The 14,043-nt window shown below is 36.9% G+C and overlaps 1 protein-coding gene across 2 annotated transcripts in view; it reads left to right on the forward strand.

Annotated features, from left to right (window-relative positions):
* Positions 1–13,465, forward strand: part of SLC30A7 (solute carrier family 30 member 7) — a 30,134-nt gene extending 16,669 nt beyond the window's left edge. For both annotated transcript variants that reach the window (XM_083847569.1, XM_083847568.1), the window contains exons 9-11: positions 6,988–7,078; positions 7,952–8,101; positions 9,369–13,465. In XM_083847569.1, the coding sequence (XP_083703695.1) occupies positions 6,988–7,078; positions 7,952–8,101; positions 9,369–9,416 (289 nt within the window). In that variant the 3' untranslated portion in view covers positions 9,417–13,465. The remainder of the gene's footprint in view (positions 1–6,987; positions 7,079–7,951; positions 8,102–9,368) is intronic.
* The last annotated feature ends 578 nt before the right edge of the window (positions 13,466–14,043 follow it).

Consider the following 14,043-nt stretch of genomic DNA (forward strand, 5'->3'; position numbering starts at 1 on the left):
GTTGCATAAAAGGCCCAGGGTACTGCGTCTTCTTACAAGAGTATGTTAGCTGGTTGGCTAAAATACACTACTAGTTAGATTTAATTGTTGATCTTCCAAAGCTGTCTTGCATGAATCCACATATATGAAACTGTCCGTTTCCATTTTAATCAGCTATGTAGACCTCTGGTTCTACGTTACATTTATTACTTACTGACTGATGCACTAGGCTAGGCAATGCTCTCCTTACTGCTGTTAACGTTAACCAAAAGAATCATAGAATCATAGAATATCCCGAGGTGGAAGAGACCCATAAGGATCCTCGAGTCCAACTCCTAGAGCAAGCAGAATCTTGAGCTTGGATCCTCTTCTATGCCTTTTAGTAATCTGAAGCTTTAAAAGAAAGCAGTTGGAATGTCAAAACTTGTATGGAAATGCTTTTGTTCTTGGCTGTAAGCTTGTTATATGGGAGGGAGACTTCTTTCCAAAAGTGCCTTTTTTGGTGTGTGTTGACAGGATTTTTTCTGTTTTGTGGTTGTTATGCTAATTATATCTCCCTTGACTAATCTTTGATGGGTATCAGTAACCTGAAAGTTAACTGCGACTAATTTTACTGTCCAACTGAAGTCTGTGGTATTAGAAAGGAGACAAAATTCTATCTTTGAGCACTTGTGCTGGCCTTCTGTTGTTTGTTCTCAAATGCCAAGCATTTAGGATTGACTTGCCTAAAGTACAGGTGCTTTTCCATCATCAGATGTATCTCGTCTCAAATTTTACCAAAAAAAAGGACTTTGTTTCCTGAAATTGCTTCCAGGGAGACCTCATTGTGACCTTGGGGGCTGCTTGTTTGTGTGTTTGTTTGTTTTTTTTTTTTAACTATTTTCTGTGATACCTGTGTATTCAAATTGGGAATAAAAGCAGAACACAAGTCCTTATTTCCTTCCATGAAACTGCGGTGCCTAAGAAGCCAGTAAAATGTCAAGGCAAATGCATGCAAGTGCAGAGAGCAAATGTTGATCTTAATCTAAGACAGCTTGTATACAGATGAAATTTGTTCAATGTATGTTGATCGGTTGCTTTCTTTAATGTTGGGCACATCTCTGTGAGTTAGCATTACCGTTCTGTTTTCTGAATGATGGCAAAGCTTGCCAAAACAAAACAAAGTCACAGAAGTATCTATGGGATGACTAACGAACTTCTCTCTGCAATATAAAGCTGGATAGCCTCTAATTTGTAACCTGTTTTGTCTTGTGCAGATGCACGAAAAGTTGATTGACAGCTCTTCAGAGAAGTCAAGCAGTGCTTTTAATTCAAATGGTTGAGCCTTCCTGTAGACAACATCTCTAATTAGTGCAAATTGTTAACTACTGTTGCTTTGTGTTGCTCCTGCGATCCTTCAGTGAGGCTGCTCTCAGGTGACATAACTCTCTGCCTAACTCCTTGTGAGTTAGTGTGGAACGTTCTGGCTGCAGAGTAAAAATCTGGTGTGAGATGGTCCTGAGGTTGTTTTCACCGACAAATACAATTCTCTAAAGTTTAGCTGAAGAGGAACTTTGGTAGCTCTTTCAAGACTATAACAGACATGAGATCAGCACTTCGCTTTACTGGACTATGGCCTTCTGTGTTCCAGTAAAAATCAAATTTTTTGCAGGCAGAAGAACAGTCTGCATTCTACTATTCTGATGTGGAGAGGCAAAGGCATAAAGTCAGATAATTTTCCCTTTCAAATTTCATTATGATTTTACTTACTGTAGAAAGTTTGTTTTTTCTCTATTTTAGCTGTCTATCGAGTCTTGACAAGCAGAGTCCTGTGGTACCCCTCAATAGGAGGGCTATATCCTGTAGTGTTTAAAAAATCTTTGCATCATAAATCAATGGCAAGTTCTATGAAGCTGGGAGGGGAAGGTATAATACACCTTTAAGTGTTCCTAGATACTACTGCTAATATCCGATTAATCACTTTTCTTGTATTACTTTGTGTACTATCTTGTGGAAGTGTCCATTTAGTTATTAATCATAAGTAGGAAATGTTTGTTTTATAAGTCTGTTTAACTGGTATTTTGTTTAAAGACTTTTTTATTTAAAAAAAAGCTTGACTATTTCATAGTTATTCAGGTTGTCACTCAAGATTTTTAGTGACTGTTTTCTCTATAACTTAATATTAAAGACGAACAATTTCTCAAGTCTCTAAAACACTCTTGATATTTAAAACTAAATGCTCTTTTTCTTGCCTAAGATTTCTAAATGTTATTCATGTTGAAACAATTTTTGTATTTTGATCAACTACGTGAAATTATTCATCAGACAAAAGCCACAACTCTAGTACGAAGCAAGTAGTTTGTCCAAAACCAAGATTGGAGCCACATCTTTCTAGAAAAGTACCGTAGACTAAGTATGATTCTAGATTGGGTAGAGCATGTAGACTACATGTGGTACTGGTCAAAGAAATGAGGCAATGTACTTCAGTCACTTAGTGAAGTTCTTTCTGTGGTTACATCATTTTCACATAAAGTCTAGAGTTGTTTGAGCGTGATACAATAGGAAAGAGCTTTGGGAGAGGACAAGCTTGGATTGTTTGGGGCATATACCTGTAATATTTGGGGCATAACAATATGAAAATTATTAGTAAATGCTTTTGTTTTGTGTGCAGTTTTAAGCTGATTATCCTCACTTTTAAAAAAAGGTACAGAAGGAATGTTCAATTGCAAAACTGCCCCAAATGAGCATGCTCCTTGTTAGAGTTGTTTTGAGCCATCATTGCTAAATGGCACATGCTGCCTTCATTTATAGGGTAATAGTACCTGCCAGCCTTGGCTTTAGGAGAACAGACCACTTCAGATTGGAGAAGTAAATACTAAACTTGTGATCCTTGTCTTGAGCAAAGCCTGCACACTGGTTAAAATTGCTATTGCCAAATTAAAAAAAGGTTTATGAAAGTTAGTTCCGAAATAGGCTGACAGTCTTGGCACTGCAGATGTGGGTGGTGGCTGAAAATAAATGATTTTGAAATCCAGCTGTAGATTTTGCAGCTACAGTATTTGAATAACCATAGCTGGTCTTGGGTCCTAGCAGTGTTTGTTTACCTCCCACAAAAAATCTTTCACAAGAATCCTTTCTTTTTCAGAGTGCTGACAGCTCTAAATGAATTTCCTGTTTGTGATCTGACTACAATAACTGTGAAGGGTACTTTACCCCCGAGTTGTTTTCAGTCTTGCTGTTTAAGTTTATGCCAATGCCACAGTCTTGCTGGTACGCTTACAAACGCAGTGGCATAAACAGGATGGGACTGGAATGGCTGTAAGTGTTGTCTGAATGGGATGTAAGCCGATCAAGATTCTGATGCTTTCACACTTTGTTGTTGTTAATCAAGCAGTGTGTAATAGTGGCAGGGTGGATTTATCAGATGTCAAGGAGTTTTATCTGCTTCAACACCTCTCTCACTTCCTCTGTAACAGTGTACGTGAAAGTGTGATGTGCTTTCTTGCTGTTAACTCATTTTGCACACAAGTCACTTTCACTATTATGGCTTTTGTCGAGGATGTATTTATATCCCGAGTCTTGCTTTGGGTTAGTCTCTTTCAAGTTGCATTGCGTTATATAATAGTGGGATATTTTAGATTCAAAGCTTGGTAATTAGGGACAAATGTAAAGTTTCATCTGCTTTAGTAGCAAAGCTTACAGACTGCTTATGCAAGAAAAAGCTCTACTTGGTGAGGATTGTACGTTATTTTCCTCGATAGCTCTTTTGTAATTAGAAAAAAAGCGGGGGGCAGAACTCGTGCAAAAGCTGCTGGAGGAACAGCTACATGTATTTTCACTAATGACTAATCAAAAAATATAGGCGTGGGGGGAAGCTTAGTCAAAATCTCTGACCACATTTTCAGCATGCTTGGTACGATCCTCTTTCCTAGTGGAAAGATGAGAGGGAACTAATATTCTTAGTGCCTCCTGGTGCTTAGGTGATACTGGGTTTAGTTAGTGTTTGAGAAAAGAACATATTGTGTGGACTTCAGTTTTTAATCAAAGGCTTTCTACTTCAGTAGCATGCATGAAACAATGGAATGTCAAAAGCATCAGAAAACTGGATTCCACAGCTTGTCATGTTAGTTTGGTTTACAATGAGAGACTGCTTTGCGAGAGAAAGTGTCCCTTTGGACACAGATCTGTGTGTGGGCTTACGTGCTTTAACAGCATTTGTGAGAGCTATCACATCATTGCTGTTGTCTTCTGGCCTTTTCAGCTTGGCAAAAGATAAATTTGAAGCTGAAGTAGCTTCCTAGTTAAAGAAGAAGATATGACCTTATGTATGTTTCAGCTTTTACATACTGTCTCAAGCAACTCCCTGACTTGCCTGTATTCTTTGGATTTTTAAGATGTTGACATTTAATTAAACGCTCTGCTTTTGGGTTTCTCCGTAAGTCTGGATAAAAGTGTAATTTATGCAGCATTATTGCCAAAAACTTGTACAGGAATTTTCTCTCTTAAGGCGTCAATGTGGAGCCAATGCAGAAGCATGAATAGGTGAAATCTTGTCAGCAGGAAGACAGTCTTCTAAACTGTACCACCTGTACAGTGGAGTGTCTTTCACCATTCACCTTTTTGTATAATAGTTGAGTTTGAACTACTGATTCCAATGTACTGCTTAAAACTGCTTCCTGTTGCCTGGCAAGAAGACAAATTACTTGGTGCTTCTGCACATCCTCCTGATTGCATAGACGCAACCTCAGAAGATCGTTCTGTTAGGGTAAAAGGCTTTCAGAATGAAGCAGATCTTAAGTTTAAATACATCTTCAGCAAAACTGAACTCTCTAATGGGGTTTTAACTTCCTCTTTTCCATGTGTGTCCAGAGTGAATCACTAGTTTCACTCACCAAATTCTTTTTTTGGAATGGGTTAAGTTAACATCCCCAACCTGCTAGTTCTAAGTTCCTGCAGGCTGTCTCTCCAGATCTTCTGCTTGCCTATTCTTTTCCACTCCATCAGATAATATGCATCAATTTTATTTAATAATTAAATAATTTTATTAAATAATGTAAATTTATACAAATCTAACATGTTTGGGTCAGACTTTATGGATGCTTTTTCCCCCTATTGCAATAAAAAAGGCATCTTCCTACATTCTCCATTCTTTTAGTCTGTCCTATGGAAAAAAATATGCAGCATATGTGTTTGAAGCCTTTGGATGAAAATGTTAGAGGGGCATTGTTGAATTTATGGGAATAGTCAGTGTTCAAAAAATCTTATGTTCAGATTGTATTCGGAACTTTTTTAAATGTGTTGGTCTTTCAAGCTCTTTATTTAGAAGCAAACCTGCATTTTTAACTAGTGAGTTAAACTGAAACAATTCAGCAATGAATTGACAGCTCCAGCTCCCTTTGATGATGCTTATGATACGGATGTTATTTAGTGAGATGGGTCCATTGATGAGAGACCCTTTTTCCTCTATATTTCTGTAATGCACTGTCCATAAAATGTGACACTCCACTTAAGCTTCCTTTAGACATGTTTAGCAATGCAATAGTTGTCAATGTTTGACTTGGTGATAGGTTCAGTTTAAGTATCTTCTGCTTGCCTCTAACTGCTTCTTCCTATTTCTGAAATGATTCCTCAGTAGCAGCACAGCTGTGTGAGGCGACATGGCAAATATCAGGCAGTGAATTTGGCTGGACTTAGGTCTGTTTACAAGGACACTTACTTTTAGGGTGCTCATTTTCCCAGTGGCTCATTACACAAGAGCTGTGCAACCTCTAACTCCTTCCCACCCTGGCTAAGGGTCGGCCAAGGGGTGGGCTGAGCAGTTGAAGCTGTGTACGCTGGCACTACTTCCATATACAGGTGGAACCATATATTTAAAAATGGAAAGGAATGGTGAGGTCATAGCATTCACTGCTTGTGAATATACAGCTGGTCTATACAGTGAGTTCTTCATTGCTTCATGAGATTTTAAATGAGGCTTTTCCAGTTTCCTTTAACAGCCCGCCCAGTTAATCTCTCAGTTTCTTTCTGGTTGCTTTTCATCCCATCGCTCTGTGTATTTCAGTTGTGATGAGTGTTGAACACTGAAATTTAGCTTATAGCTTCTTAAATTTGTCATTGCTTTTGCTGTAGAGTGTTAGGTGACTGTTATGCTCTTGAAATTAGATTCCTATGTAAATTTTGGTATTGGGCTATAGATGTTTGTCATCATCTTGAAAATTTTAGGATGCCCTACCAAACCAGGCGTGATACTCTACTACTAAACAAAAATCAACATACCGAATGCATAATAAGAGTGTAAATTTGTAGTGGTAGCTTTAGGGTATCAGCTTACTGGTATCCTGGTGGTTTGTTGTTTTCTGTTCTTTCTTTTTTAAAAAGAGGTATTAAGTGTCTTTTTAGTTTGCTGATTAAACAAGACCATGCAGTAAGGAGGGAGCCTTTAACTGCTTCCAAATGTTAAATCCTTGAGGTTGGATGAGATCCTACGCTTAGTTCACTTCAGGAATATGCTAAGCTGTCTTTCTGACAAAATAACTTTGTTATAGCTGGACTGGTGCATACTAATTTTGTTTTATGAACTCCCCATTATTATCTTAGTTCATAAGAAAAATATGCCTCAAACCAGACACAAAGCAAAAACAGTTTCAGTTGCATATTTTTATGGTTGGTTGTAAGTGATTGCAATTGAAATAGGTTTTGGTTTTAAGCTCTAGATATCAGCTACTTTGTCATATAAGTTTAAGATGCTTTTCATCCCAAATTATCCTTACCCCCCGTTAAATTAACACTATTTTGTGATTATTTGCTAATTGTCTCTGGGAAATCTGGGAAGAAGTAATCTTGCCTTTAACCTCACCGTTACAATTTTGTCTGTTCTTTTACTTTCTGTAGCAGGTTTTTATGACAGCTTTCTCAGTTTCTGGTGAAACAACTAAAGAAAAATTCAAGAGCATTAAGGAATGTCATTTTGCTTTGTTCTGCAACTTTTGAAAGTTGCAGAAAATAGCTAACTTCCTTTTTTCTTTATAGTATTGTTCCACTTTTAAAAGAATCCATTGGAATTTTGATGCAGCGAACTCCTCCTTCTCTGGAAAATGCCCTGCCTCAGTGCTATCAGAGGGTGAGCTCTTACACTTCGGCCGTTTTGCATATGATCAAACCACTAACTGAATGAACCTCAAGTGTATATGAGGATATTGTGATTTTTTTTTTCCAGTAATGCCTGTGAAAGGTTCCTTAGATTGGACAAATGGAGATACCAGTTTATTTTTATCTTTCTGAAATCCTAAATTGTATATAGCCTCGACTCTGTATTTTAAAACTTGATAAGTTGTTTTAGAAAAAATGGAACCTGAAGCTTTTCCTCTCAGTCATTTGTGCCGATAGTGCATGATGGTTTTTTGTTTAGTTCAGAGTAGTTTGTCTCTCTCAAAATCTAGTTACTGCGCATCACTTTACTAAAGAAAGAACATTGAAAGTGTGTGTGTATGCAGGTGTTACTTTGGATTTGGCTTTTCCTGGTGTACTCCTGTCTAACTTATCTTTTACTGTGTCATGATGTGAACATGTACAGCACCTTTACAAAGTTAATACAATACATCATTTGAAGGATTTTTGTTAGAATTGTGCATATTAATACATTTCCATTAATAGTTAGAATCTCTATAATTTTTAATGGGAAAATTCCCACATTTGCAAAAATCACAGTTTAAATTTGAGAGGGCATTCAACTAAATTTATTTTTTTCTTGGACACCACTGTTTTCAGAAATGGTTTCAAGAAAATATATGCAGAATGTAAATTAGCAAGATACAAAATTGGCCCATACATAGTATCTGTTCTCAACGCTTTATAATCACAGAGATAGTAATAACGAATTTAAGTGAATTAGCACAAATTGGATGATGAACTAGATGTAAAAAGTCATATTGCCTTCAATTTTTTTTTCTGTTAAAAATTCAGAAAAAAAGGTTGCTTTTGCTTTTATTTTTAGGTGCAGCAGTTGCAAGGAGTTTACAGTTTACATGATCCACACTTCTGGACCCTCTGTACTGATGTTTACATAGGGACTTTGAAATTACTGGTAGCTCCTGATGCTGATGGAAGGTGGATTCTAAGCCAGACTCACAATATTTTTACTCAGGTATGTCTCTCATAAGTGAAAATCACACATCCAATACAAACTACCTGTCACATGATGTGACATTGTAATTCATATTAAGAAAAATTAAATGTTTGTGGTTTTGGTATCAATATAACTGTTGAAAAGCTGCTCTGCTCCAGCTGTGTAGAATTTCAAAATACTGCCTAGCATAAGTAGAAATGCTGTACCTCTCTGCATTAATTTTTTAATGTCACTTAATAGAAATAACAGTTGCTTTCTGAGGTGATCAAGTTAATGCAGAACATTCTAGTATGTATATTTGAAACTAATTTTACATCTTAAGTCTCTAAAGGATTGCATTTTCCAAGTGAGTCATTCACTCTTCCACTGTTTGTAGCTTTGCAGTTTCAGAGCCATGTGTCTGGCAGGGGAATTGGGAGAACAAGGTCTAGTGTTCTTACCTGACCTATGGAAATAAATGGAGGAACAGTTCGAGAAAGTAGATTTTTCTCCTTGGTAATATTCACCCTTATCAATCTTGATATAATTGTCCAGATGAGTGGCAAAACCAGCCATCTGAAAGGAAGTTGAGGATGGTTGAAGACAGTCTAATCTTTCCCAGCGTTCAGCCTGGTGTTTCAAGATCACCTTGCATAACCAGTGGCCATCACAATGCTGGCCTGACACGGAGGTTAAATAAATGACTAAATGATTTTTTTACATTGTTTTATATTGAATGCTGATAAAGTAAGCAAATCCATCTAAGCCTAGTTTAATAGAATTTTTGAGGAGATGAATACTTTGGTGCAATTTGCATACCTCTACCAAAAGTTATTTTAGTGTGTCAATTCATTGTAGCCGTTGTTGTTTCTTGCTAGAATCTTAGTGTAGAGCTTTTTCAAACCACAAATCCCATGCTATGCTCTTACACTTCACTCTTCAAGCAGCTTACTTTTCAGGCTGTTACACTTGTACAAGAGAAAATTTGGGCATTATCAAATGTGACAGGTATTTAGGATGAATCAGAAAAGGTAATCTGGCAATACTAGTGTTAATATGCCTACGTATGTCCGTTTCTTGACTGTATGAAGAACCACATGTTTCATACAGTACTCCCTAAAAGTATTTAGGTTTCAAAATGCCAGGTATCTCAGTAAACGATTTGCTGAATGCATTATAGAAAATGAAGATACTGAGGCTTTTTATAGGACAGCTTACTGGTGCGGACTCTTGTTTGGGACCATTATTCAAATTGTCTTGGCGTTAGAGTTTTGTGGTTTTTAATCTCTCCTTCTCTTTTCCATAGGCAGGCGTAAGACAGCTTTATGTACAGATTGATGTTGCAGCCATGTAGTGAGTTTCTGAAACTGCTGTTGGACCAAAGTTTTCTGTACTGTAATGGTATAAAACAACACACTTATCAAGACAGAGCCTGCCTCCACAACTGGTCTGGAATTGACTGAATAGATTTCTGTCTTTGGGCTATGGATGGAGTTATTTCTAAGGAGTAAATACTGAATGAATGTTATGGATTTTGGGTCTTGTCTTTTTGTGGCCCCTAAACTTGTAAGTTTTTGATGGTTTTTTACTTACTACGTTTGTTCCAATATGAAACTAAAATGGTGGTACTGGAAACCCTGCAATGTCTTCAGAAAAGCTGCTGAAACCACTGCTCATTCCCATAAAACCAGTGTTATCAAAAATTGGAAACTTGTTTTGTACGTAATGTCACAATGGCTGACATGCTTCAATATAATTGTATGTTTGTACAATTGTTTGTACTTTGCAAACTTAATGAACCAAACCATATTGGGTTTTCAAAGTGCCTTTTATATCAGGAGAGGTATTTGCCAGCATAAATATGAAGCATCAAAGGGTTTTATTACTTTTACAAATATATCTCGTATGCAGTCTGATTATTTACTAGTGATGTGTGTGGCGCTTTAGTGTACTTACATAACTGTAGATGTTAGAATTCCCTTATTCTTGCATCTTAACAAACAGGAAAAAATTCTAAAGGTAAAAGACAAAGCCCTTGTGAAGAGACTTTCTTACCGAACAAGCTGGATATGTATTTTGTTGCACATATCTTGTGGAAATTATTTTAGTCAAGATTTAGATTAAATTCCAAGTCTTAGTCTCTTCATACTGTTGAGAGTAATGAGATGTTACATAATGCTATGCATGTTCATAGTCACTAAAACAACAGGCAGCTGAGGGAAGATGATGGTGATGGAAGCCATGCAGAAAGCTTTTTATTTTCTAAATTATGGGGCAAAAAAAATAAATGCCTAAGTTTGTGAAAGTCTAAATTTTCTTAATTTTAATAGCTTGTAGTAATTTTTATTAAAGTGAGTGGTGAGATAACTTTTGCCTTTCCAAATACTAAAAATATATTCCTGGTTGTTACACCTGAAATGGAAATAAAGACCACTGTTCGTGCTCTTTAGGATTATGCTTTTCCAGGTTGACAAGTCAGATGTTTTTAACTATCTCACTGTAGCCTTGTATGTTTTTCATTTGGGAAAAAAAATTGTTAGTGGTCACATTTTGTAGCATTTATAATCATTTTACGCTCTCAGATCTGAGTGTTGTTTTCAATGACAATCTGCTATTCTTGGTATTACAGATGGTAATTCCACTATGCTGTAGTAGTTAACTTAGTAATGGAAGATTTTATAAGAGGACATTTTACAAATAGAACGTTGTGGAGTAAGAAGACAGATATTTGTCTGATAAATCATAGCCACTACTGACTGGTATGGATTTTACGTATTTTTTCTGGCACCTGATAGGGAGTAAGACTGAAATCAAGGCCCTCTGAAGCCGATAGCACTGGCTTTGTAGCAAGCGCTAGGCACTGGGGAAAGTAATGAAGGTTCATTTGCGTAAATGGTTTGCTTGCCACTGTTTCTGAATTCACAATAGAGATGAAGTTTCTTGCACTCATTCTGTTGCTCTTAAAGAGATCAAAATTCAGGTACTATTTATGTGACAACACTGTTACTTGCCAAATTGATGGTTAGTACCTGAATTCTCCTGCTGAAACACAGAAACATTAACACTGATTTTGTAGAAAGCTTGGGGTTGTACTTCTGTACTTGCAACTGAATGTCGAGTGTAAAGAAAAAGAGCAGTAAAAAGCCATATACTACTTCTTAGTCCCTCCCAGTCTCCAGATCCTTCTTTATCCATATTGCTAGTTTCCAATCGTATTCAGTTCTGGGGATGCAGGTGCAGTCGCCCATTCAACCAGCTGCACCGTTCCACATCCGTCTCCTCTGGCCTCCTGCCTGGCACCTCAGTCAGGCTTGTTCCCCATTCACCTTGGAGATGCTCTGCCAAGCGTGGAGGTCCTGGTGGACGGTGGCAGCTGAAAGTTATATGTGGCAGGGTAGTGTGCAATAATCTGTTGAGCAAATTTGAGTATTTTAGTTTAATATATCACTTGCCTATATGGCCACAAAACAGCTAATTAAAAGACGGTTGTGATCACAGGTCTGAGAGACCTCATTTTTTGTGGTGTTGCCTATAGACTGCTGTTGTTTGGTTGATGGCATAATTTCTTGATGTTGTAGTTAGTTACTATCTGAGGCTAGAGGCTATCAACTAAAATCATTTTAAAGGCAAGCACCATCCAAATTCATTATAATTGCCATGATCCAAGAGCAGAATTTGGTTTAAAACATTTTTATAGAGCATATTTTTGGGACTGAGTATTTCTGAAATACTGTATTGCTGCCCAAGTTGTTGGGTTTGGCCACTGTTTTAGTTGTCTTAATGAAAAGACAACGGCTACAACTCGTTTCCAACTGAGAATCTGCCCAAATGGCAGTTGGGTGGGTTTTTCTAAGACGTATGGCTACAAAATTTTTCAATATAGGAAATTGAGTGCAAAAGCCTATAAGCTGGTTAAAAATTACACAATATTGATTTTAGTCATTTTTGACATTTTTTTGCTTATGAGGACTTACCTTACCGTTGGAAGCATATGTACAAGTCTGAGACTTCTAATCAAAATAGCACCTTCTTCATTATTAAGGATGACTTGATGTTTCTGTAGTTTCTCATCATTAGTAGGAGTTGGTGACACTATTTTTACATAGAAATTGAAACTGCTGCTACTAATAGAATAGACCTTTGTCATTAAACATTTTTTTTTTTAATGTAGTGAAACTTGGTTTAAAGGTAGAGGAAGGAAAGGTTATCTCTAACTGTTGGTCAGTGAACCTATTTTGGGAATATAAACAAGATAGAAGGTGAGAGAAGCTGCTCCTGAACTGCAATTTTCCATCCTTTAAATACTTAACGGCAATCAAATTGTGGAGTTCATGGTTTTTGTCTCATTCCAAGTCCAAACTTCAGTTGCTAAAACCTTGATGCTTCTATAAGATTCAAACCTTAATCAATACTCATGTAACAGATCTTAACAATCTTTTAAATGTCAGATCAGAACAGCTTTAGTTACTAGTTAGCCCTGTCCTGCTTTCCCCAGCAGCTGGCACAGACTGCCACTTGCTGATTCTTGACTATCCCATACCTTCTGCATGCGTTTACGAAAGTAAGTAAAGGGGATTTTTTTTTTTAGTAACTCATTTCTCAGATCCCTTATCCTGATTCAGTAGTTAATTCATCCTTTACACTTCTACCAAAATTCCTATCCCTGACTTCTTGGGATTCTCTTTTGGATTTCTCCCCCATTCCGGCTTTGTTGTAGTGACTATCTATGTTGGGACTTCATTGGCCAGAGACTTCTATAATGTGAAAAGGTACCAGTTATGGTACTCGTCTCAGGCATGTGAAGACTACATGCTTCAATATGTGCAGATAGTGGCTAATCTACTTGTCTGTTTCAGTGAGCCACAAAAGGTTCCTGCCTATGTGGTAATTTGGCAGAAATCGTGTAAAAGTTGTGTATTTCATTCCCCTTGTGCATTAAAGTTGTTCATGTGTATGCTAGGATCTTGTACAACAGTTAAATGAATCACTTCAGTATTTTGGCTGAAGTGTGAAATAATGTGAATGAAGAAATTGCCAAAATCATTCCTGGTAGTATAAAACATACTGCTTGCATACAGCATATTGCTTGCCTTTAACTTTCAATTACAATAATTATTCTTAGCAGTGAGCTTAAATTGAATCGTACAATACCAAAAAAAAAAAAAGTAAAGAAATCTTAATAACACAAGGCATCTCACTGAGATTCTGAAGACTGTATATGATTTTGTTCCGGAATGCTAATGTAGTAGCTTAGCCATGACTTGTCCCAAGTGCAATATTAGAAATTTTTAATGTAATCTTTTCTACTTGAATACAGTCTATATAAAATGTTAAATGTCCTATATTACTGAGAAGATATGGGATCAAATTTCTTTCCAATAAATCTTCAGTTTAAAAAAAAAATTGCATACAGGTCTGCTTTGTTGTCTTTTCACAGTATGTATGACTAGTTGAAATAGTAACCACCAATAGCTGACGCTGAATAGGATTCTTGCAGTCTGTTTTCTGAGAACTGACACGAACTCAGCTGTGGTTGTTGCAGTTTGAATCCAGCACTTCAGTGCTAGCATTAATGTATGGAGAAATCCAGATCTATTTCAATTTGCAGCATTCCAAAATAAATTGTGCAGCCTCTCCCTGTTTCACCAGCTGTCCTGCAGGTGAGTTCTTGCTTTCTTTGTTTAGACAGAAAGAACATTCTCATCTGTATTCATTCTTCCAAGTGTAAAGATGAATACAGACCTAATAGGGTTATGCATGCTATCATTTCTATTGATGAGAAAACTGCTAAGTTTCTAGATAGTTGAAAAGCAAAATCTAGACATCTAAAATGCATTTGCATGCATTGTTGTAATAGACTTAATTGTTTTTACAGAAAAAGGGATGCCACGTAGACATCTGGTATAGCTCTTCAGTTTTGTACTTGCACCCCTTGTCCCTGTGATCAACCTAAGATGGATGTAGATGTTGATGAACCGAAC

This window comes from Anser anser, assembly GCF_964211835.1.
Source record: "Anser anser genome assembly, chromosome: 8".
Classification (NCBI taxonomy): Eukaryota; Metazoa; Chordata; class Aves; order Anseriformes; family Anatidae; genus Anser; species Anser anser.